Source organism: Lonchura striata, chromosome Z (assembly GCF_046129695.1).
Source record: "Lonchura striata isolate bLonStr1 chromosome Z, bLonStr1.mat, whole genome shotgun sequence".
Classification (NCBI taxonomy): Eukaryota; Metazoa; Chordata; class Aves; order Passeriformes; family Estrildidae; genus Lonchura; species Lonchura striata.
Genome location: NC_134642.1, coordinates 49,750,789 through 49,774,251, shown reverse-complemented (window position 1 = coordinate 49,774,251; position 23,463 = coordinate 49,750,789). Strand labels below are relative to the sequence as shown.

The following is a 23,463-nucleotide window of genomic DNA, read 5'->3' as shown; positions in this document are numbered from 1 at the left end:
CAAACTAATGGCTCTCCGGAACCTCTTTTTTTATTCCCAGCAGAAAAAGCTTCCCACGCAACCACCATCCCCAACCCCCCACCTCCACCCTGTTAGGCCAGGACTAACAGCAACCCTTTAGTCTTTGCTGATGCTACTCCAAATAGGGGTTCTGGGTTAAGACACAGAACTCTTTTTTTTAACACAGGTAGATCTTAAAACCTTACACAAGAATCAGTGTAAGCTTTAAGTGTAAGTATGGGGTCTGCACCCAGCAACATCAGAAAGATGTAGAGGAAAAGAAGAAAGAAAGGAAAGCAAGCAGGTTGAAACACAGCACCAGGTCTGCTCATTATTAAACTTAAGGACAAGCACAATCCTCCTCATTTCACTTCAAGTGAAAGTGCAATGGTCTCCCACACATACACTCTTTCACACTCCTCTTTTCCCAACATTGTCAAAGACATATATCCATAGCCTTCCTCCTTTAAATTCTTTAAATTTAAATTTGATAATTTTTTTAGATTTGGGGTTGGTGTGTGTGTGACTTTATCACTTAATTCCTGGTTAATACAACCCCATTTGATGAAAAAAGGAGCTGCTGAATTAGCAAGTGACAACAATATGGTTCTTCATCCATAATAAAAATACAGTTTTACCAATAACTGGCTTTAAGCAACTCTGTAAAAAATTATTTGTGCTTGTACACTCATGTTCTTGTTTATTTTCCATCAAATTAGACTCTGAAATTATGAATATTATAATGTCTCTGTGTAACTCACTGTGATCTTGGACTTTAGCCTATGTGCTTTCTGCTTTCAATTCTAGAGATCAGGACCTAGATGCCCTGTGTTATTAGCACTTCTGATCAAATTTTCCCAAATTGGTTTCAGTTTTCACTTTTTCTGAATGTACAGGTGTTTTTTAGTCACAGGCAAAAGTCCTATATACAACCCTTTACATCCCACAGATAGACAGCAACATTACAAAATACAGCAAGACTGGATCTAAAATGAGATGCCATGCCTAGCCTTCCTATTTTAGGTCATTTGAAAGTTAATGGACTAGTTTATTCTGAGGTACTGCATCATTACACTGTATCAGTGATAAGATTAGAGGACTATCAACAGATGAAGTAAACTACACTGTAAGTGGCAACACAGATTCTAGTGGATATGTAATTATTATTGTTTGGACAGGCTTTGAAAGATTATCAGAGAGCAGGAAGAAAAGTTTTATGATTAGAGTCAAAAGGGGATAGAACTAGCAGAGAACTGCTAGTTCTAAATATAAAATATTTGGAGGTTTTCTTGGATGATATGCTCAATTCAGAATTTTACAGCAACATTCTCCATAACATTTTATGGTTTTGCCATAAGTATATTTGAATTCCTGGTATTGTTGACAATATTTCTTCTTAAACATATCTCTTAAACAGAAGCTATTATAATTTTGTTTTGCAGAAGTGGAGCATACCACATGCTTCAGTTAAGGAATCTGCAGTATTTAAACGCCAGCAGCTCTTATACAATCACTGCGAAGGCATTTCCTATTTAAATAGATGTTAGGATATTTTTTAAATTCCTGACATGTAATAATATCTTTTAAGTCAGATAATCCATTTCTAGTCCATCTATGTATTTTTATATGATTAACCTACCTAAATGTTTCAACACATATAGAGGAATTTACCCTACAAGAATTTTAGTTTATAACTCTACTTCATATTTAATGGCTTTTTTTCATTTTTTTTTTCAGTCCTGGATCTCAAAAAATACATTTCGAAAATTAAATGTTTGTGGGATCTGTGTGTGTCTATGTACCTTGTGTTACATTTCTCTTACACATTTTATAAAAGCAATCAGAGAACTTCCGCACTTTAAAACACAAAGAGGCTGATCTACTAATTTTTTTTTTCTTTATTTGTTTTGTTTTGGTTTTGGTTTGGTTTGGTTTCTTTTTTTTTTTTTTTTCTTTTTTGGCATGTGACTTTAATAATAAGTGAAAAGAAAATATGAGTTCCAATTTTGGAAATAGAGGACTCTCATTTTCATGGCTTTTAAGGTGAAGGCATTGTGTGATAGTTTCTTCTTCAGATGCATTGATGCAAAGGAAAGAAAGATACTCTATTGATTACATTAATAAGAAAGTAAATTTTGTATAAACTGTAGGTTGAGAGGAACAGAAAAATGTGGAAACCTTCATAAAGTTATAACAAAGTATTTCTACTTATTAGCATCTATTTAACTCTTTGAAAATGCAAATAGAAAAAAAATATAATTACTTATAATTACCTTGAAATGACTCTTACTTCTCTGATCTCATTGTGGGAAATTATCTGCCATACTGGCAAAGACAATTCATGGCGCTTTCAAAACAATCACCACATGGCTATAATGTAGATGCAAGATTGAAGGTCCATGTTGCATCTCAAATATTCATTAAATCAGGCATTGTAATAAATTGATGAATTTTTAAAGAATGTAAATTTTTTAGGCAAAACCAGCATTGGACAAATTTATCCAAGGCTTGTTTTTGTTGTTTTATTTTTTTTCCTTTTAGCATAGTGCTAATTCAAAGATGAAGTCTAGAGAACAGCCTGGGTTTTTCTTTTGTGTAATAAATGAATTTCTTCAGGCCTCAGCCTTCCATGTCTGCCTATCAAAACATATTTGTTCAATCAATATACTCAGAAATAAAAATCAGTAGGAAAAAAACACAGAAATTTCATACAGACTTACTTTTTGTAGAGTTTGGTTTTGGATCTTTTTTGTCTAGATAATATACACAAGCTTTTATCTAAAATTATCAGAACAGACCAAAACCAAACCAGCTTAATTTGTCTAAAATAATTTCTCACATATTACAGTGAATGATCACAGCTCAGTGAAACCTGAAAAACAGCTGTGGTAGTGATAGAACAAGTATTTTCACTCTAAGAGGGAGGCAATGTCCCTGCTGGATGTAATTGTCATAATTGTCATATAATACATTTTGCAAAGTGATCACTCCAAAGCAGATGAAAAGCTTTTAGTCTGGAGGAAGAAGACAGGCAGCTTTCACCAGAGAATAAATTGGGAAAATTAACTATTCAGGAAGACAAACAAAAAACCACTTGGGTAGAAAATAAGACATTAAAAATAAATTAATGCCTTTATAAATAAAAAAAAAATAAAGCCATTATTTGAAACAACAGGGGTGAATCAGACCATGGATATTTTCAGAAATTTTTAATGAGATCAGCATGACTTATTACTTCTCTCTCTTTGAGGTGGGCCACACAAAAATGCACCCTAGATGCTCAGACCACAGCAGAAGGAACTAAGTGTGGGGTAGCCTTCCTTCTCTGGACAGAGCTATGATGAGATACTGTTTGAGGTCCCAGGCACATGAAGAATTGTTTTCTACCTCAGCGTTCAAGGATTTAACAAAGTAAGGTCTTCATAAGCAACAAAGAAAAATATGGTTTTTAAATTTTAGTACTACTCTTCAAAATACTCTTCAAACAAAACTCAAGCTAAATAAATAAATAAATAAGGTCACAGTAATTTTATGTAGGGTGCATTATTTGAAAGTGACTTTAACAAATAACACTTCACACTTAATATGAATAGGCTAATTCAAGGACTTCATGATTCTACTGAGTTCTGCAGACTATTTGGAACAATGTTTTGGTGCCCATTAAATTTGTCTAGTTCATCTGCACTATTATTGATTACTTTTACATTTCTCTTTGTGAAGGAATATCTTTCTCCCAGGGAAAAAAAAAAAAAAAAAAAAAAAAAGGGATTTGGCTTGCCCTGAGCAGGTCAAACACTTACATGTTAGTCTTCCAGGGTGCAAAATTTTCAGGAAAAATAAGGATAATTTTCTCTGTCCTATAAGACCATACAGGGTATTAGTGCACTAATATGATAGAAAGTGATGGGCCTATTAGAGAGCCAAAAGGCTTAACAAAGCTCATAGGGGAAAGTTGTACAAGACAGGAGATGATTTTTAGAGAAAATCATATACTCTCCTCAGAAGACATTACTCACTTTGATTTTTTAGATAAATGTAATGCAGTCCTGAGAATTTAGTTGTCTTATCTCAGTTTTTTTTTTTTTTTAATTAGAAAATCCACTGTTTTGCTATGACTAGCATTACTATAGGCAATCTATTAATTTCTCTTAAACTTGCTTGTTCTTTAGCTGTTGCTCCTTAGAGGCTCAGCAAAATTCCTTAGGATCACATATATAGGATGAGAAATAATTTCTTGGTTTTTTTCTTCTTCCAGTGCTCAGTGATGCAGGAAAACTATTTTGCAAATTAAGTGTAGGAAAAATTGGACTCTTTAATATTTTTCTTTTTCTTTACTACTTGCTGTATTTCAAAGCGTTCATATGTACGAATGAATATGCAATAACATTTTCTTTTATTATAGATATCTTTGAGAGAAATTGTCCCAAAGCATTATAATATTTTAAAAAGCTTAGCTATAATGATAATACTAATAAATAAATAAAATTCTGGAATGTAAAATATACAACTATTCTAAAATTGCAAGCCTCCTCCACAATTTTATGGTCTCTTGTTTTCTTAGGCTTTAGGCTGCTATTTTACTATTTTTCTAGAAGGAAAGATGCTAAAAATATTTGTAATAGATTAAAAAAATCTATGCTGACATGTCATTTAGATAGACTCAGTACTACCTGATGCTGTGGCATGATATTAATATTTTTTTATGATAGGCACAATTCCAAAAAAAATGCATAGATCTATCTCAAAACAAGTTGATGAACAATAGATCCTGTCCCAATGTTATGTCTGATTTAAATGTTTGAATTGTGATAGATTTTGTTTTTGTTCTTTTCTAAAAGTGGAAGTTGTCAAATTTCCACAAGTTATAAAGCTGAAGTTTTCTCTCTCAAATAAAATCCCACATATCCTTTAAGGTGACATAATTTCTCCTTTTCACCAAATGCAACCCAGAATACACAAATGTCACCAAGCAATCCGCTGGTGCCTATTTTTATTTTCAAAAACTAGTCTGATGGCAAATAATGTAGTTCTTCAAAAATATTTTTCTATGAAGTTTTATAGATTTTTTTACACCATATTAAAACTGAATCAGTTTTCATCAGTTTAAAGCAATCTTAAAATAATTTCCAGCCCTGAATAGAAGACTCAAATGTATTAATATTATCAAAGTAATTACTTCAATACTTGATATTAATTATGACACCACATGTAATAAATATAAGAGAATTTGGAATATGGAAGAAATAATTGAAATAATTTTTAGATATTAATTTTTTTGGTGATAAACAATTTGCAAAATTCTGTATTTTTAAAGTAGAAAGTGTTGCACAAAAAAAAAAGAAAAAAAAAGCCCTAAACCTGTCATATAGTAACAAGTTTAGTAAACTGCATAGATTATTTGCTCACTTACAGCACACCAAAAATCTTTCTAGCCATTCACATATTAGGCCCATTACTTATTTCAGCTACACTTTGCTTTCTATATAAAAACAGACTTCCAAAATTTCATTTTAACCTGGGCTGCATTGTTCCTTATTAAGCAATTATGTTGTCACTGGTATTAATTATTGTTAACTATCACTATTGTTAAAAGTTGTTTCTATTCTAAATGTGCTGGATGCTGTTTTCTACTTTTTTTGTCTATTGAGAGTTATCTATTAGAAATTATTTTACTATTCCTCTAGGCATGTGAAATTTTATTTCTAATATTACATCTGTAAGAAAAAAAATACGCTATAAATTTTGTCATGTAGGCTTTTTCTGACTATTTTTCATAGTTTCTTGCAACTTTTTTGAACTATGAATGTAAATAATAACCTCGTTTGAATAATATTAATAGAGAATAATGTCTTATGGTTATTAGATTATACATTTGCCTTATCTGTGTCACACTTTAATTATAGCAATATTATCACTTTGATTATCATACAATTCTGTTAGGCAGATTACCATTATTACTGTTTTTCAGGTGAAAATCCAGTCCCTGTTTTTACAATCTTTACACACACTGCAATGTGTGCATTCTAGCAAAAATCAAAGTGAAATCTCACTAATCAGATTTGGCAGTTGTGCTTTTTTGGGATACCAGTGACACAGTTCCTCTGTGAAGCCAGTGGCAAAATTACAGTAGAATTCAGTGAAGCAAGGATTCCTTATTCACTTCTAAACAGCACCTGGGAGAACACTGAGGAAATATAGAGAACACAAAGATAACAATTAACTGCTCACACAATCATAAATTAGTGTTTTTTATTTTCAAAGCTTGTAATTCAACAATTTAACTTTAGTCACTTCTTAAGAATCTTGATGAGTTAAGAGACTTGCCAGTGGGGTTGAAATACATTTGAAATCCATTTTTTTTTTTAGTTTTCATCAAAATTTTAATTTAGAACAGCATTTACTCTGTTGTTTTTTTCCTCAAATGTGTCTTTCATTTCAATTAGGAGTTAGTAGTTTCATGCGTATTAAAAAAAAATCACAGCACAATGTAATATCCCAAATGTTCCCCAAAAAGGTCAGAATGAATATGATATCTTATACTAATTAGTTGTATTTTACATGGATCAATCCCTATCATACCATGATAATGTGTATTAAAACAGGATAGAGAAACTAAAATACTAAGATAGAAGACTTTTTAAAAATTAGTTTTCTATCATTATGTTGCACAGGATATTATAAAGCTAGTTGTAAGAACTACTAGCATAATTCCAGCATAACATTGAAATTCTGCTTTTGTAGACAAAATTTTCAAACCCATTAAACATAACGTTAAGCATATCCCAATAAGAATAGTAATAATAATCTCAAATATTACTTTTCAAAGCACAGTTCCTCATAAAGAAACTAATACACTAGAGGCAGATCAATTTACAGCATCATGACAAAATGGTGCTTCCCTAGAATGATGTGCTACTAGAAAGGTCAGCTTTACAAGTTCAGAGATGTGCGACAAGTTTATTTTCATACATCCTTAATAGGTTCTATTTTGTCTCTCAGCTGGTGCTAAGGAAAGGTATTGATCCCCAAAAGGCATTCTAGTTGTTTAGTCATAACAGAGAAGCAGTTTGGGACAACTTATCTAGCTTATCAGACATAAAAGAGCTACATAAAGTCTAGGGACACTGAAGGTAGGAATTGTCATATAAAGCACCATTATTTCCCAGCTATGTCTGCCCCGGTTACTGCCCACTGACAGCAGTTACCAACTTCTCCTGTGATTCTCCCAATGGAAAGTCAATTCTCTCACTCTCTTCAACAGTGGACATCAAAAGGCTGTTAGTTTTTCAAGTTACTCATATTTATTGATCTTCTTTCTAAAAAGGAATAACAGATAAAATATTGCTAGCTTGTAGATGAATTACTTACGATTTTCTGGGGAGTGAATGTTTTTTAAATAAGCACTTCTCCCATGAAGAATGCATTACACATGGTTTAATTTAAAAGTTTCAAGAAATGTACTGCTCATGTACTGCTTCACAGACAGATCTGTCTCCAATCATTGCTGTTACAACAGTATGTCATAAGTCATCCTCTTCAACAGTTGCTATGTACTCACATGTTGTGTAGAAGCAAGAAAAAACTTGTTATCCTGCAGTTTAAGACAACTAACAAAATGGTTCATGCAAGAGAAATGCAACTACTGCACAGCGGAAAAGCTGTTGGCCTGAATTGCAATTCCTCAGAGCATTGCCTAAATAGAACATCTAATCAGAAAGTGAGAATAAAATCACTCTTTGTCCACCTAACAGATGATTACAGCAGGAATGGTCACTTGCAGTCCTATCACTTTGATTTGTGTATTGGGTTTGCATGACAAGGTTTCAGTCACAGAAAAGCTACAAGGGAAAAGGCAGCAGCGACAACATGAGATGAACTGATCATAGCACATCCACCAGTGCTACTGGGTGGGGAGGAAGGAGAGAATTCAAGACAGAAGTTGTGCCAAGAAAAAAAGGAGGAGTAGGGGAAAGGGGTTTTTAGATTTGGGGTTATTTCTTATTACCCTCCTTTGATTGCTTAACAACAATTAAACTACTTTCAAGTCAAGTCTGTTTTGCCCGTGACAGTAAAAGGTGTATGATATCTCTCTTCCCTATCTCAGTTCATGAGATGTTTGCTATAATTTCACTTCTTTGTCCCGCTGAGAAGGGCAGTGATAGAGGGGCTTGGTGGCCATCTGGCATCATTCCAGGGTCAGCCCACCTCAGTTTCGTAAACTCCATTTTTTGAATAGCACAATCATATTTCCCGCAGTGCTTTTGAAATCACATCTGCAGCCATGCATCTCTGTGGTTTCACAAATTCTCCTCTGTTTTTTGGACAGTTTTTCAAAGAAGCTGAAATGAAAGCACTTTTTTTTTGGGTTCTACTGTGTGATAACCTAACATCAGCTCCTACAAACTGTGCTTCAAGGAGTAACTTTAAAGACCAACTTCCTTGCCTGGTCTAGCACGATACTGATGAATTAGTACTAGAACATCAAAGTAGTTAGTGGTGAAATGTGGACCAAGTGAGGCCCAATATTTTCCTAATTAAAAAGCTTATGGGTGGAAGAACAAATGAATGCTGGATTATGCCTGCTTATGGTCAGACAGGCAATTTTAATAAAATGTCCTTTAAGAAGCAGTACACCAGCTTTTATTCTGATATGAAGCCCAAACACTGGACAAAACCTGTACATCTGAGTGAAGCTAACTCCTGAAAATGAACAGAGGACACAGGGCATGCAGGAGCTTTGTGAAGCCTACAAAATGTGTGTCTATTGGATTTGAATAGGAGCCTACCATTTTTATGTAGTTCTGGCAAGAAGTTTTGTACTGTGTCCTCATACTAGTTCAGATATGTGCTACCCAGCTGTCTGTGCACTGATCATAAGCTCAATGTACAAAAATTAAGACTGGCATGAGTGGTGATGAAGTACAATGTTTTTTATTATATGTATTGGACATTAAGGAAGTTTGTCTTCTCTATACCGACAAAATTCCTCAATGAATAACATTGAAGTGGAAGAAGAAGAAAAATATCCACCTGCTGCTTTGGATTCAGTCATGAGAAACATTTTATCTCTCCTAGGAGTGATAGCTAAGACCATGTCTCAGATATGTTAAATAAACAGAATGAAGACTGCTTTATTCTTGCTGTTTATGTCAATTGTGATCCATTGAAACAGAAAACTCTTCAGTTGCAACTGCAGGACGACACCAATAATAAAAAAAAGCACAAACAATATTATTATTATGTAATAATAATAATAATAATAATAATAATAATAATAATAATAATAATGTGGCTTTCAGGGGTCACTTGTGGCTGTCCCCCGTCCCTCCCCAGGCCCCCGGGACCCCTATGATAAGCTGTCCCCTCAAGGGACCTGGTCTTTGCCGCAGTCCCACTGCACTGAGCTTACCAGACAGTGGCTGGGTTAGCATGATCCGAGCGGCGGCATGCCTTGGTCACCACAAGGATTCAGGATAAAGAGACAAAGAGAGGTCAATTGTGTGCAGTCCAGAGAGATTGTATTGCCTGAATGGTTGCAGGGACAAAAGACGCTGGGCTACTGCCCAGATACAGTTTTATACAGAAAAATTAAGAGATAAGGTCTAAACAATAGAGACAGTGTCCAGCCTGGGCACATCAGAACCACCCCAGGGGTCAGGTCCAATGGGAACTGCTCAGGGATGGGGAGAAGGGCGTTACAGAAAAATGCTGAAGCGAAACTTTCCCGAAACAATAGAGCATACGTAAATGTATCTTTTTCTGAGTTTCCCATTCCTAAGGCCTGTCTAAAACCCTCTCCTCCCCACTACCGCACAAATGCGATAGTAACATCTCCCTCTTCTTTACTTAATAAGATGAACAGTGCCTTGGGAAAAGGTAAAACTGCGACTCTCAAACTGTGGTGTTGTTCTGCTTGTTGTCTTTACACCAATTGCCTTCCATGACAGCAGCAGTGATGAAAACAGGTGCAGAAGCCTTAGGCTTCGAGGTGATGACCTTGGAGATTATTTGCTTAAGAATCCCGAATGCTAACAGGACTAAAAACAGTGCAACTAGAAAGTAAAAGATGTCTTTTAAAAGAGACACTGCCCAACCAGAAAGGTCCCAGTCTTTGAACAGATCCTTAAACTAATCCTCATTTTTCTGCTTCACACTCCCAATGAGGCTTCTCATTTCCTGAATGGACGAATGGACACTCTGACCTTTAGATGACAGATCAAAACAACACAACCCATCAAACCCTTTACATCCATGACCATGTGCCAACAGCAGGAAATCAATAGCTGCTCGATTTTAGAGGGTAGCCTTTCTGCTTATTTCCTCGTCTTCTAGGAGGTCACTCAGGGCTGCTGATATTAAATTTGCCTGCTTCATCACCCAGCATTCTAGATTGCCTAATTCACTCAATGCTTTGGCTGCCGCAACCCATGGTAAAAACACAGAGACAGCAACTCTTTTGGATTTTGCCCAATGGTAGATTTCTGCATCACAATGTTCATCAAATTGACTTGCACTCCACTTAGTAATTTTTGTCTCACCTTTTGCTTGCCCAATGGGAATTTGGGTCATGCTGGGGGAAGCAAGGGTCAGATGCCCGAAAGTGCATGGACCTCCAATAAGACAAGAGGGGATTCCTGGGTATGCTCTGTCCCCACAGATAAGAAACATTCCCTTGTCCAGCTTGCAGGGACAGAAATCAGTGGTGGATGCAAATTTCAGCTTATTGATAGCTATGCACCATTGACCTGCTCTGAATTCTACCTTGTACTGTTTGACTTGCTCATACAATTTCACTTCTTTGGTTGGGGAAAAATCAAATTGAATGCAGTATTCAGCTTTTGTGGAGCCCAGGAGTTCTTATTCCTGGGCCTCTCCCTCAGCAGTAGGCAAGTGTAGGACGCATCTTTGCCACAAAATGAGGGGGTTTTGCACCGGTATTTTAACTTGTTCTACGGCTCCTCGGCTCCTGTGGAACTCTGCCCACACCTCAGGTATTTTATTTTCATTCACCTGCTTTTGCAAGCGGACCAGACCAATTGGGAACCCATCCCCCTTGCTCCGAACCCCTACTAAACATGTGGACATCGGATTTTCTGCTGAGGCATTAGACATGTGATCTTGTTTCAAGGCTTGGGCAAGTGTGACCCACACATTTTTCTTGGGCTGTGGAACAATCCATGCATCCACCATGGATGGTTAGATGGCCATTTTCTGGAACCAAACAATGAGCAGAAATGTGGAAATTGACATTCTGCTAGTCTAAAAGAAAGATAAAATCATACAAGAAGGTAAACTAACTCTGAAAATGATACAATTTGCTCTGCCAGTATAAAGGAAAATAGGAATTAGGGATCTCCTCCTTCCTTGTGGCATTTTGTGTTTGACACAACTGTGTTCTCTGTGGGATTCCCCTGGGCATCAGGAGGGTTACTCTGTGGTGGGCTCACTCCCTGTTCAGCAGTATATGGTCTGACCCATTTCTTAGGAATCCACCTGAGTCTGGAGGATGTGGACACGCACACATACCCCAGTCCCCAAGTGATAAGCTGGTGCGGACCCTGGATTTCTCCAGTCTGGATCCCTAATTAACACTGGAGGCCTCTCTTCAGGTCTGAGCTGCTGATGTTTAAAATGAGGCAGGACTAGGGGTTCAGGCCTATCAAAAGAACAATTTAAGAAGTTAATGGTGAAAAAGTCCTTGCAGAGCCTCATCTGTGGAGATAGGACCTGGATATCTCCCCGCTGGCGAAGGAGGACCTTTTTTAGGGTCTGATGTGTTCTTTCTATCACAGCCTGGCCAGTGGGGGAGTGTGCAATTCCCATTCAATGGTTCACCCCCCACTCTTGTAAAAACTCACCAAATGCTCTGGAAATATAGGCTGGGCCATTATCTGTTTTGATGGTGGTGGGGACCCCCAAGGCCACAAATGCCTGCATGAGGTGTTTTTTGGCATCTGCAGCTCTCTGTCCAGTGTGGGCTGAGGCAAAGACTGCTCTGGAGAAAGTATCTACTGAAACATGTACATGTTGAAACCTCCCGAACTCCTGTATATGTGTCATGTCTGTTTGCCACACTTCACCGCTGTGGAGTCCCCTGGGGTTCATTCCTGAACTCACTGTTGGTAGAGTGGACTCCTGACACTGGGGGCAAGCAGCCACAATTGCCTTGGCCTGGTCACGCCGCAGTTGGAATTGGCGGACCAGTCCTGGGGCATTTTTATGAAACAATTGATGGCTTACCTTGGCCTGCTCGAGGATGTTTGGTTGGCCAGCCAGCTGCAGAGGGGCGGCCAGTGCATCTGCCCTGCGGTTACCTTCTGCTATAAAACCTGGGAGATTGGTGTATGATCTCACATGCATTACAAAAAAAGGCTGTTCTTGGTGTGAAACCAGATGGATTAGTTTTGAGAGCAAACTGAATATCACCAGGTTGGAAACCTCTTTGAGTACTGCATGTTCTGCCCTGGACACCACACCTGCCACATATGCTGAATCTGTAACTATATTAATTGGTTCTGAAAACCTCTCAAAGGCCCTGACAACAGCGTCCAGCTCAGCAACCTGTGGGAAGCCCTCTACAACTTTTACATCAGCTTCCCACTGCTGAGTCGGGGGTCCTTTCCATGTGATCACAGATTTGTGGGACCCTCCTGACGCGTCTGTGAAAACCGTCAGTGCTTTCAGTGGCTCACTGCTCTGGATACTTTTTGGAATCAAATGAAACTGCATTTCAAACAATCTGTGGCCTGCATGGTTGATAAGAATTTGTCCAGTGAAACTGTCTAGGGAGAATTGCAAGTTTTCATTGGTCTGAAACAGGTGCTTGAGTATTTCCTCAGAGAGTCTCCCTGCGGATATTCTGATAGGAAGATGAATGCATGTTAAGTCACTCTGGCCCACATGATCAGCTGGGCCATCAACTCTTGTGACTTGGTGATACTTTTGGACAACTGGTGACCAAGGAACACCCACTCTATAATTAAGAGGGGATCTCGTTGGTCTGTGTCCCATTGAAAGATCAACCCGTGGAGATGTGGCAACTTACCAAGGATGATTGAATCGGAAGGGCCCTGTCATACGACAGTATCAGGGAACTCTGCAAAACAAAGCGTGAGTTTGGAGAAAGGACTGAATTTTTTAAGAGCATTTTAAAAACTACTCTAAGGTCCAAAACATTTACCCCTGCTGATTCGAGACATCTTTTCAGCTGTTTGCTCCCTCAATCTGAATTTAAATTGTGGGAAAGAACTTGGAAAAGGCTTGCAGGAGATCCCCTTCCAGAGATTTTGCAGAGTCCAACCTATTCCACAGATATAGAGGATGAGGAGAGCACTTTAGAACATCTAGTGGGTGAGGGTGATTGGAGCCAAGCTGTGAAGCAAGCAGCAGGCATTCCCTGAGCAGTGTTAGACCTGTCCAGGGATGCGGCAGAACGTGCATTTTTTAACATGCCTTCTAGAGAACCTATCATTTCTTATACCACTTTAAAGCAGCCTGTTGCAGAGCCATTCATGGGTTTTGTGGATCGAGTGAGATCTTCAGTCAAAAAAAGGGTGAAAAATCCAGAACTCCAAGATCAGCTCACATTAGAAATTGTCACCAGAAATGCAAATGAATCCTGTCAGCGAGTCCTCATGGCCCTTCCAGCACCTCCTCCACCCACACTCGATCAGCTCATTGAGGAGTGCACAAGAAAAGCCACCCTAATGACAGAGGACTCAGTGATAAAACCGTGGGGAAAGGTGGTTGCAGAGGCAACGGTAACCCCAAAAACACCAAGGGCTGCCAAGCCTCCTGCACCCAAATGCCGCAGCTCGGACCGTGCTAACCCAGACGCTGCCTGGTAAGCCCAGGGCAGCGGGACTGCGGCAAACCCTGGCCCCCAGAGGGGACAGCTAGCCGGAGGGTCCCGGGGGGCCGGGGAGGGACAGGGGACAGCTGCAAGTGACCCCCAAAAGTTAATAATAATAATAACAATAATAATAATAATAATAATAATAATAATAATAATAATAATTTAACACCATTGCTTCTCAATAAAAGGTAGGTGCTATATTCAACAACTCCTTAAAAATCAAAAATATTCCTAGGATAATTTCTCAGGACTAATAAAAACCAAAATTTTGACATACATATTCACATGCATGGATGGGAAGCTATTTTCTAAATAACTACTATTTTGCTTAACTACAGCTAAAATGCAGGCAATAAAATTTAGTTCTCAAATTTACTAGTACATGAGTAAAAGCAAAATAAGCAATGTAGGATTAAAAAATCAAAGAAATCAAAATAGAAATCAAAGACATGGTAGAAGCATAAATTTAGATTAGATCAACCTTGTTGAAAATTTCTATTACCTGAATATAAAGTCTGAAAATTGTCTCTGTTTAAGCTGTATTGCTCCACAATAAGCAAAGAAAACTATGAGTCTAAGTGTAAAAGGATCCATTGATGGAGACTATAAAAAAGAGAGACTACCAGTCTGGTCTGTGAAGAAAATAAATAACAACCTCATTTTAAAAATATCAGGTTTTATCTTGTATTTAAACATAAAAGAGTCAAAATGAAGTGAGGCTGTGACAGAGTAAAGATTAGTGAAATAAATTTAAAAATCACAAGCCACACTCTCAAGCAGCTTGGAAATCTTGCTCTTCTTGAACTCTAAAAAGGAAAATTCATTTTGTTCCCTTTCCAAACATATCACTCCAGAGTGGCTCCTATTCAACAGAAAGTTGTAAGTGGTCAAAAACAAAGAAGGAAACCACCATCACAATGATTTTCAGATAGGGCAAAAGAAGGATTTGGAGAACTACAGACCAGTAACTCAACCTTATGTCAATTTCTGAGAAGGGGATGAAGTGCATCCTCCTATGGACTCTTGTAGCTACAAATAAACAAGATGACTGGGAGAATGGATTTATGAAGGGTAAGTTGTGCCTCACTAACCCAGGTACCTTTTGCAGTGAGGTACTGATACAGAAACTGATGTTTTGGGTGAGAGGGTGCCTCTGGGTACCATAAATTCTTACCCCAGAAAAGTATACCAAGCAAATCAGGAGAATGCCATTGGTGGTTGGTTTGTCTTTTAATTCATATCAATGAAATAGTTGTACTAATCATGTAAACCATTGCTTTGGACTGACACCGCCCTCAGCCTCTCTGTCTTTACCCTGTGCCCTGGCCATGGTGAGGACTCTCTGCTAGATTCATTCTGGAGCGCTGAAATGTGATTTGCACATGTAGCCCAAATCTGGACAGCATTCGCTCTCACTGGCCATCCCACTCCCCTCTGGTCCATTCTCTTATGCAGGGGCTGCTGTGATGCCTGGGTGCACTGCTGACTTCTGGCAACTTGCTGCCTCTCAGGACCCTTTCTGCACAGCTCTTCATAGCTGGTTGTCACCTGTGAGGCCAGACTTTCCTTGGCCTTAAGGGACCCCACAGGATTCCCATCAAGGTCTTTTTCCACATCCTTCTCAACTACAGCCCTGCCTTCCTTATCACTAACTGCTTCTCCCAGGCTGCTGTCATCCACAAACAATCTAGGAGTGCTTTCCCAACATCTAGGCTCTAATAAAGGTAATAAACTGGAGGGATACAACATCAGTTCAGCCACCAGGCAACACTAGTTAATGCCTGCCAGCTGTAATTTTCACTACCAATCAAAACCCTTTGAGCCTATGCATCTAGCCACCATGCCATTCAGCTGTCTAAACTGGATCTTACTAATTCAGTGATCAGGAAACTCTGGGATGCTGTGAAAAAAGCCTTGCTAAATTCAGGGTACATCCAGACCCTCCCCAGGGACTAAGGAGGCGGCTGACCTGCATGTATGGCATGGATTTTCCTTATTACTCTTTTTAAGGATGTTGTGATGTTTGGCTTTTTTCAAGCATCAGAAACAAAGCTGCAATCTTTGAAGGTGACAGATGTAAGGTCTGGAAATATGCCAGACAGTTGCCATTGTTGAGTTCTGTCTGTCCTATGGACTGGGAGGCTAAGAGCCTTAAGGTCAGATTTTACTAGCATAAACTGAGAAAAAATGCACCTCTACTTTCTGCAGCTGTTTGGTCACTTCCCTTGTAATAACAGGAACACATTTTCATTAACCTTCCTGTTATCAAGAAGCCCACCTCCACCTACAGTCTTTTACATGTCTGAGGTCTGAGGCTCCATGTTCATTCACACTAGCTTTTTCAGACACACTTTCTTGACTTTTCACACAGTGAAATGAACCATTCTTGTGTTCTGATGGAGTTATCCTTCCACCTATCCTTCCACCTCTCCAGGACCAAGCAGGTCCTTGAAGAAACCAAGATCCTTAAACCTAAATTTGAATATGTTCCTAACAACAGGATCAGGAACAAAACACTAATTTGGATAAAGCTATTTACTCTGAAGTATTAATTATTATATCTCACGCTTTTTTCAACTAGTTAACTTGGCAATCCAGCATGGCAAAATATAATAGATGAACTCTTTCCAGTCTCAACATCCTATATGGTGCTTATGTGACCCTAATACTATTCAGTATTTTGACTTTAGATCATTGTATTTATTCAGCTCTGGCATTCGGTGCAAGCAGATAAGTTCATAATTCATCCCATCCCAATTTCAGACTTCAGAATCAACAAAAGTGACTAGCCACTTTAGGAGATCTATTTCCCATGGTGTAAGAGTTTAGCTCAAGACAGAAAAGCAATTTAGGGTTCCCTCTCAGATCGCCTTTTACAACCACAGGGCACACTCCCAATATTTATGTTGCTTTCAGCAATGTGTTATTTATTTTTCTGCAATAAATCTACATTAAGGAAACATAAATGCTACCTCTAAATGGATATTGCAAGGGTTGTTATTAATGTACAGTTGCCTACCAAGGTCAGGTCATATAATCCATGATTAAGTATTTCAGAGCCTTATTGGGACAATACTACAAGAGTATTTAGGCACTTAAAATTTTATTTCTTTCAGCAGCATTTAAGCCATTTCAAGGATGTTTGAAAATACATGTCTCAAGCATGCACAGGAGTAACTGTCTGCTGTTAAGTCAGCTATGTAAAAAAAAGCTTATATGTATTCCATTATAATAATTTTTTTTTTAAGTCCATGAGTCAGTCACAAAGAGTTTAGGAATTGGTGGATAAGAACTCCTAATATGCCTACAATCCTATTGTATACTCTTTGTTAGTCTATGAGCAAAGAAATATCTGTTTCCAGAACAATTCTTCAAGACTTCAGAAATTATTCAAAAGAAGTCTTTAAAAGGAAAAAAAAATGCTGATTTACACTTGACAAGATTGATAGTTACTAAAGGAAAACTCCCAGTATATCTTGACTCTTTTGTCTTGCTTATATTCTTTGGTATTCTCCACCTTCTCTGCATGTGAGTTTTGCTGGAAGAGTGACATAAGTTAGGGAAGAAAGTGAAGCTGAAAGAAACTAGCAATCTTCTTTATTTATTTATAACATCTTTTTCTTTAATCAATCATCAGAAACCAAATAACATCACTTAACTGATGGACCATAAGTAACTTCCTGGATTGAAGGAGGTTGATTGAATAATCAAATTCTAAGGCAAATGGAAATAATAAACCTGATTCTGTCTAACCTTTCAAAATAAATAAAAAAAATACCACAACCTACTTAGACTTTTTATTGGATAATTTTTTATATCAAATGCCTAATGAGATTGCAAGCATGTATGAGTAATCACTTTTACTTACTGTTCTTAATAAAGCAAAGATGAGCTACAATTCTTTCAGTCAGAAATAAAAATTCTTCTGATTTCTAGAAAATAGAATAAATCATCCCAATGATCTTAGAGTGAATATGAAAGCAAACCTTTACATGAAAGCTTTCAGGTACATAATATGGCAAAAACATGGGGTATAATAATTCTACAATTTTTATAAGGTTAGTCGATCAGTACACTTATCATATACCATCTAATTAAAAGCCTAGTTGGTTATGTAATTATTCCTGAGGTTCTGCTCCAATGGAAGAATTCCAGAGGTTTCTTTTCCCCCATTTTTGTTATACTTGGTCCAGATTCTTGTTGGAAAACAGAACATCCTTGTAACTGGTTCTCTTCTTGGCATAAGACTAAATAATATTTAGGAATGTATTAATAAGGTTAACTTATTGTTCCTAAATGCTGGGAAGAAAGATAGGAGAAGCACTAGAAGATACAGCCATGCTTTAGTAATCTTCAAAGCTATCAATATATGAAAAATATAAAAAACTATAAGTCTCACTTCAGTAATATTAAATTGGCTATTTTTATTCCAAGAAAGTAGCACATTTAAACTGAATTAATATAGAAGAATAAATATATGTCTTTAATAATGGTTTTTCTTCTCTTGTCTATATACTACTTTTAATATTTTTAAAAGTCTTTAATGGGTTTAGAAGAAAAATTTTCACCTTAGCACATTCCACAAAATACCCACCACTCTTGGAAGTATGGCTGAATTATTTTCAGGCACCAGCTGGAATATGGTTTCTGGGTTTTTTAAGATAAGAGTTGTACTTCCAGCAACTCTAATATTTAGTGTTGGAGGACAGAAGTCTCAATACACTTTTAAACAATTTTCAAGGTGAAAAAGTAGCACTGATATTGAATGAAATAAATCTTCATGTGGAGTAAAAATTAGTGGACAAATATTTTAATTTTGACATTGGGTGAATAATGCATTCTGTTTTGTTGAGCTTGATGCCTTTCAATTTCTACTTCAGATGCCATAAGGATGGAAGGCAGTGTCTATTCTGTAGATTGCCGACAAAGGGCCCAATCTGTGGTGACTCTTCTTTTGGTCTCAGAATAAAGCTTTCCAAAGTCTGTAACTGAGATACAGCTGTAAACCAGAAAAGTGCTAAGAAAATAAAATTGCCATGGATGTTTTGCAGTATGTAATATTTTGCTTAGCAAAAAGGGATACAACTTTGTGGCCTTTCAATATTTATAGGATGTTTATGTGAAATACAGAGAAAGACAAGACAAGAAGACTGGCTCTGGTTTTAAATTGAAGGAGGGATAGTTGAGGTGGGATATAAGGAAGACACTTGGTTATGAGGGGGATGAGACTGAAACAGGTTCCTTAATGAACCTGTGGGTATGCAGTCTTCTTGCTGTTGTATTTATGCTTTATATAAATATTTACCTTTTATAAAATCAAATACTGTCACTAAAACTGTTATTTTGAGACTAGGGATCTGCCCTTGGACTGAAAATGGAACCACATTTCTCCCATTTTGTGATTATACATAACAAAGTTGACTCATGGGCATACAACTTCAGTGAAATTCTAGAATAAAGAGCGTAATGGCATCCTATCTTCAGGCAGAATATCTAGCAAAGCCTTTCAGGTATTCTGCAGATGACAGGGCTTTCTACAAAAAGGGACTGCTGAAATGAACCTGAAATGAACTTTGATACCCCATAAAAAACTCTGAAAGCTTAAAAAACTATTTATGTCAAGACCCCCTAGGGTTAAGTGCTAGATGGAGAATACTTCAGTTCAGATTGCCTGCTGCATTGCCTCAGTATTACCAAAAAATATTTTCAAATATAACATAATTGTCATATCCCTGTTTATGGATTTGACACAGTATAATAAATATATATATAAAACATAATAGATTTCTTTACTTTTTCTCACAACTTTAGAACTTCCTGTAAGCTCTCCCAGAATCTCCTTAAAACTATTGTGGTGCTCTGCATAAAAAGCCCCTTCAATTAGGTACTACCCAGCACATTGATCAGTATTGCCTCAGTCTTGTACTCCCTTGGTGTGTCTGTTTCCAGCTGCTGTCTCACCTTAAACATACATTGCAAACACCATGGGAAAGAGAGTTCTTAGTATTATTTCATACACTGCCTAGTAACACAGAGCCCTGGACCATGGCCAAAGTCGGATGGCAGTGCAAATACCAGTATATTATAGGAAAAAAAGCAAAATATTTCTGAAGCAGGTAATTATTTGGCTCATATTTTTAAAGCCCACAAACTGGTTAGACTGTGATTCTTTCAGATCATATAAGTAGTATGTCTTCTGTCCAAGATGACCCTTTTTGTTGTAATTATCAACTAATAGTTACTACAGAGTATTCACGTCTACACAAAATTAGTTTTCCCAAACCCAGCTGCTCTGTAATTCCAATTGCAATAGAAGAATAAAACTAGAATGGCACCTCTCTGACAGTCGAAATAACTATAGAAGAATTTAATATTTCCATTACTCCAAGACCACTCCAAGACCATCTCACCACCCAAGCTATAGTTTGGGACTATCTCACCACCTGGAAAGTCTCCCAAAACATTATTTAGGCAGCCATGGTGACCATGAAAAACTGGTAGAAAAAGCAGTCACCCCCAGAAATCACATTCTCATGTCATGTCTTTGGTTCTGTGACATGGGTCAGTTTATGTCATGTGTCATTATGATGAGTGGTACCAGCCCAAGAAATATGGGATTATCTATCACCAAATATCTAGTTGATTATATATTACTATATATATAGAATATATTATACACATTATTATATATATACTTTATTTATACACCCATGAGGGAATACTGCAGATTGTGTGAGTAGATGCACATAATTTTTATAATTTGGAAATACTTTTTAGCTAGGAGACAAGACCTAATTATAGCCTCCAAATAAATTTAGCCTTATCAGTAAAAGAGATTTTAGGGAGAGAAATTTGAAGGATGATAGATGCTAAATGACCCTCAGAAAAAGTTAGTTTAGTTATCCTAGGATTATGGATGGCATGAGGCACTGTTTGGAAGAGAAGATTGAGGGCATAATCCAAAGTATTGTTCATCTGGACTTAATCACAAACTTCAATAAAGAAATATGACTTACCATAGTATAGCATATAATCAACAAAGAAAAACTATTTGATCTTATTTGTGAAAGTGAATGATTCAAAAAATTCAAACATTTCTAAAATGTATTTATTTTCATGAAGGAAATTTAACAGGAAACCACAAAAAAATTAAACAAGACTATGTTACTAAAGAAATGAAAACTCTGGAGCTACTGAAGACTATGTGGGAAGGACTGAACAAAGGCAGGGACACTGTGGTAAAGTGACATTGTTTCAGTCAGCACTGTTTCTGAGACTGGCAGGAGGAAGCAAAAGGGGAGTCAGAAGGGAAAATTAAGAATTAAAAGGTAGTAATGTATTAGGGAATTTCTACCAACACTCTTTGTTTTTGAATACTTGTTGCTCTTTAAAATACAGTAAAATAATCTCCAGAAGTTGGCTGCTTCAGAAGTATTCATTTTAATATGAGGCAGAGATATAGATACTTGTTCCTATAACTCATTAAAAAATGTCTTCAAGGAATATTTTTTTCTAGAGGAAGAGCAGTCTGTGGAGATTAACATCCATCTCACAAGATAGTCTTGTTAGTGAAGTAAGAAAATAAATCATATTTCTGCAGCACGAGAGCTGTGAGCTACAACACAGAACATCTTTTTCAAACCATTTTTCCACATGATCTTTATTCTCACTGATTTACCAACCCCATAAAAGCTTACACAATGAATATAAATCTTATCCATGAGGAATTTCTATCTTTCCTTAAGGCTGAGAGCAGACACACACATGTTTTAGTCTTCAAACAATGTGATGAATATTTTATGAGGTATGAAGCTCAGTCACTTCCATGGAAGTGACACCAAAGGAAGGCTGAGTCTCTGCCCTCCCATTTCCTCTCCTCTGGTTCACCTCCTATTCTTATAAATTAATTTATTTCACACATATGAGAAATAGAACAGACTGTGGTCATACATACCCCCAGGAAATCTCTGACTTATATGGCAATAACTTGTACTGTGTCTCTTACATTTGTTTACACTACTTAAAAGAGAAAAGGTTTTAAGCAGCAAATTCATGTGTTCCTAATCTGTTTTGTCCTTGGGGAGGCCAAAGAAGGTGGGGGTTAATATTGTCTCAGAGCAAAGAGGATTAATGCCAACGGACTGAGAACTTGGCAGTAGATCACTGCTGACAAAGTTCATGAGATAACACTACAGATTGGAACAATTACCTCCTTGAAGTTCCTTGAAGTACATTTTTTTCCAAGACTAGTTTTGACTCACTGGAAACTGTTGAAGGTTCATAAAGCATAAATACTTAAAACTTGATTCTTCCCTACTAAGCAGCTCATGCATGATTTATGTCTGTATATACCAGATGTAACAGAACAAGACTGAACTGATTGCATTTCATACCTGCTTTTATCCGGGTATAAATGACTGCATAAATAACAAAATCTGAAGCATCAGGCCCATTTTCTTAAATGAGTAGCAGAAGAAACTTTTTCTCAAGCTCAGTCCATGCTGTCAGAGGGGAAGTCTAATCAATACTGCACTGAGAGAACTCTTTTTTCACTGATCATTGGTGGAATTTTTGTGTTTGTAGAAGGTAAAATAAAGACAAGGGAAATAACAAATATATTTCCTGTCAGCTCTGACAAGGAAACTGATGACTGTCCTAGTGTCATTGTTCCTTGTTCAGTCACTTTTATTTTTAATTTTATGTGCATTACTTTGCTACGGAGCTTAACCAAATTAATGATAAAGTAATGGAAAAAGACTTTCACCTTGTGACTGATAGCTTTTGCCTATATGGTTGAAAAATAGGGATGTTAATGATAATTTACAGGCTCAAAGTCTTACATACTTTCATCTCTAGAGGATCTTTACTGAATAAATGATGCAACAGTCAGAGCAGAAATAGATAGGATGGAAAGTTTAAGTGAGCACAATTTAGGCAAACATTACATAACACAACACACTGCCATTTTTGCTCATACCAGTGTCAAGATTTCACATACATACCTGAGATCCAGGTAACATAGAGAAGTTTGTCCCCTTAGATGTCCTTACAACTCCTTCTCATCTTTCTCATTTTAAGATTATTGCTTAAGATACTCTTTAGTGGATCCTCAGTCTGAATCGGAATTGTTTTCTGAGCTAGAATTTAAAAAAATTTGATTCAAGAATTCAAGAAAAGTCATCCAACCTACAATTTCCATACATCTGACAGAGAACAAAGTAGAAAGGAAGCAGAAAAAAGAAAAAGACTAGACCAAGAGACACTAAAAATACTGTTTAATCTGATTTCTGACTCCTCAACCATCCCCAAAAATCTATATGTATCAATATCTACCTCTATATCAATATCTATATCTATATAATCTATATCTATATATAGATACATACACACACATATTAAATGATCTTCTAAGGGTTTATTAAAAACATGAAATAAAGAGACTAGGTTTAGATTTGATATAAGGAGGAAGTTCTATATTGTGAGGGTGATGAGGCATAGAACAGGCTGCCTAGACAAGTTGTGAATACCTCATCTCTAGAAGTGTTCAAGAGATTAGGCTGGATGGAGCTCTGAGCAACCTGGTTTAGTGTAAGGTGCCCCTGACCATA

The 23,463-nt window shown here is 37.0% G+C and overlaps 1 protein-coding gene across 8 annotated transcripts in view; it reads right to left on the bottom strand.

The window, feature by feature from the left end:
* The window catches only part of LINGO2 (leucine rich repeat and Ig domain containing 2), a 476,071-nt gene that overhangs the window by 120,148 nt on the left and 332,460 nt on the right, over positions 1–23,463 (bottom strand). For 3 of the 8 annotated variants that reach the window (XM_077790469.1, XM_021529239.3, XM_077790468.1), the window contains 2 exons: positions 22,858–22,992; positions 13,046–13,096 (listed from right to left, as the gene is read on the bottom strand). The exons of 2 other annotated variants lie outside the window; for them this stretch is intronic. In XM_077790469.1, coding sequence (XP_077646595.1) covers positions 13,046–13,096; positions 22,858–22,875 — 69 coding nt within the window. In that variant the 5' untranslated portion in view covers positions 22,876–22,992. The remainder of the gene's footprint in view (positions 1–13,045; positions 13,097–22,857; positions 22,993–23,463) is intronic. 3 more of the 8 variants (XM_021529246.3, XM_077790473.1, XM_077790471.1) reach the window with 2 other exon arrangements.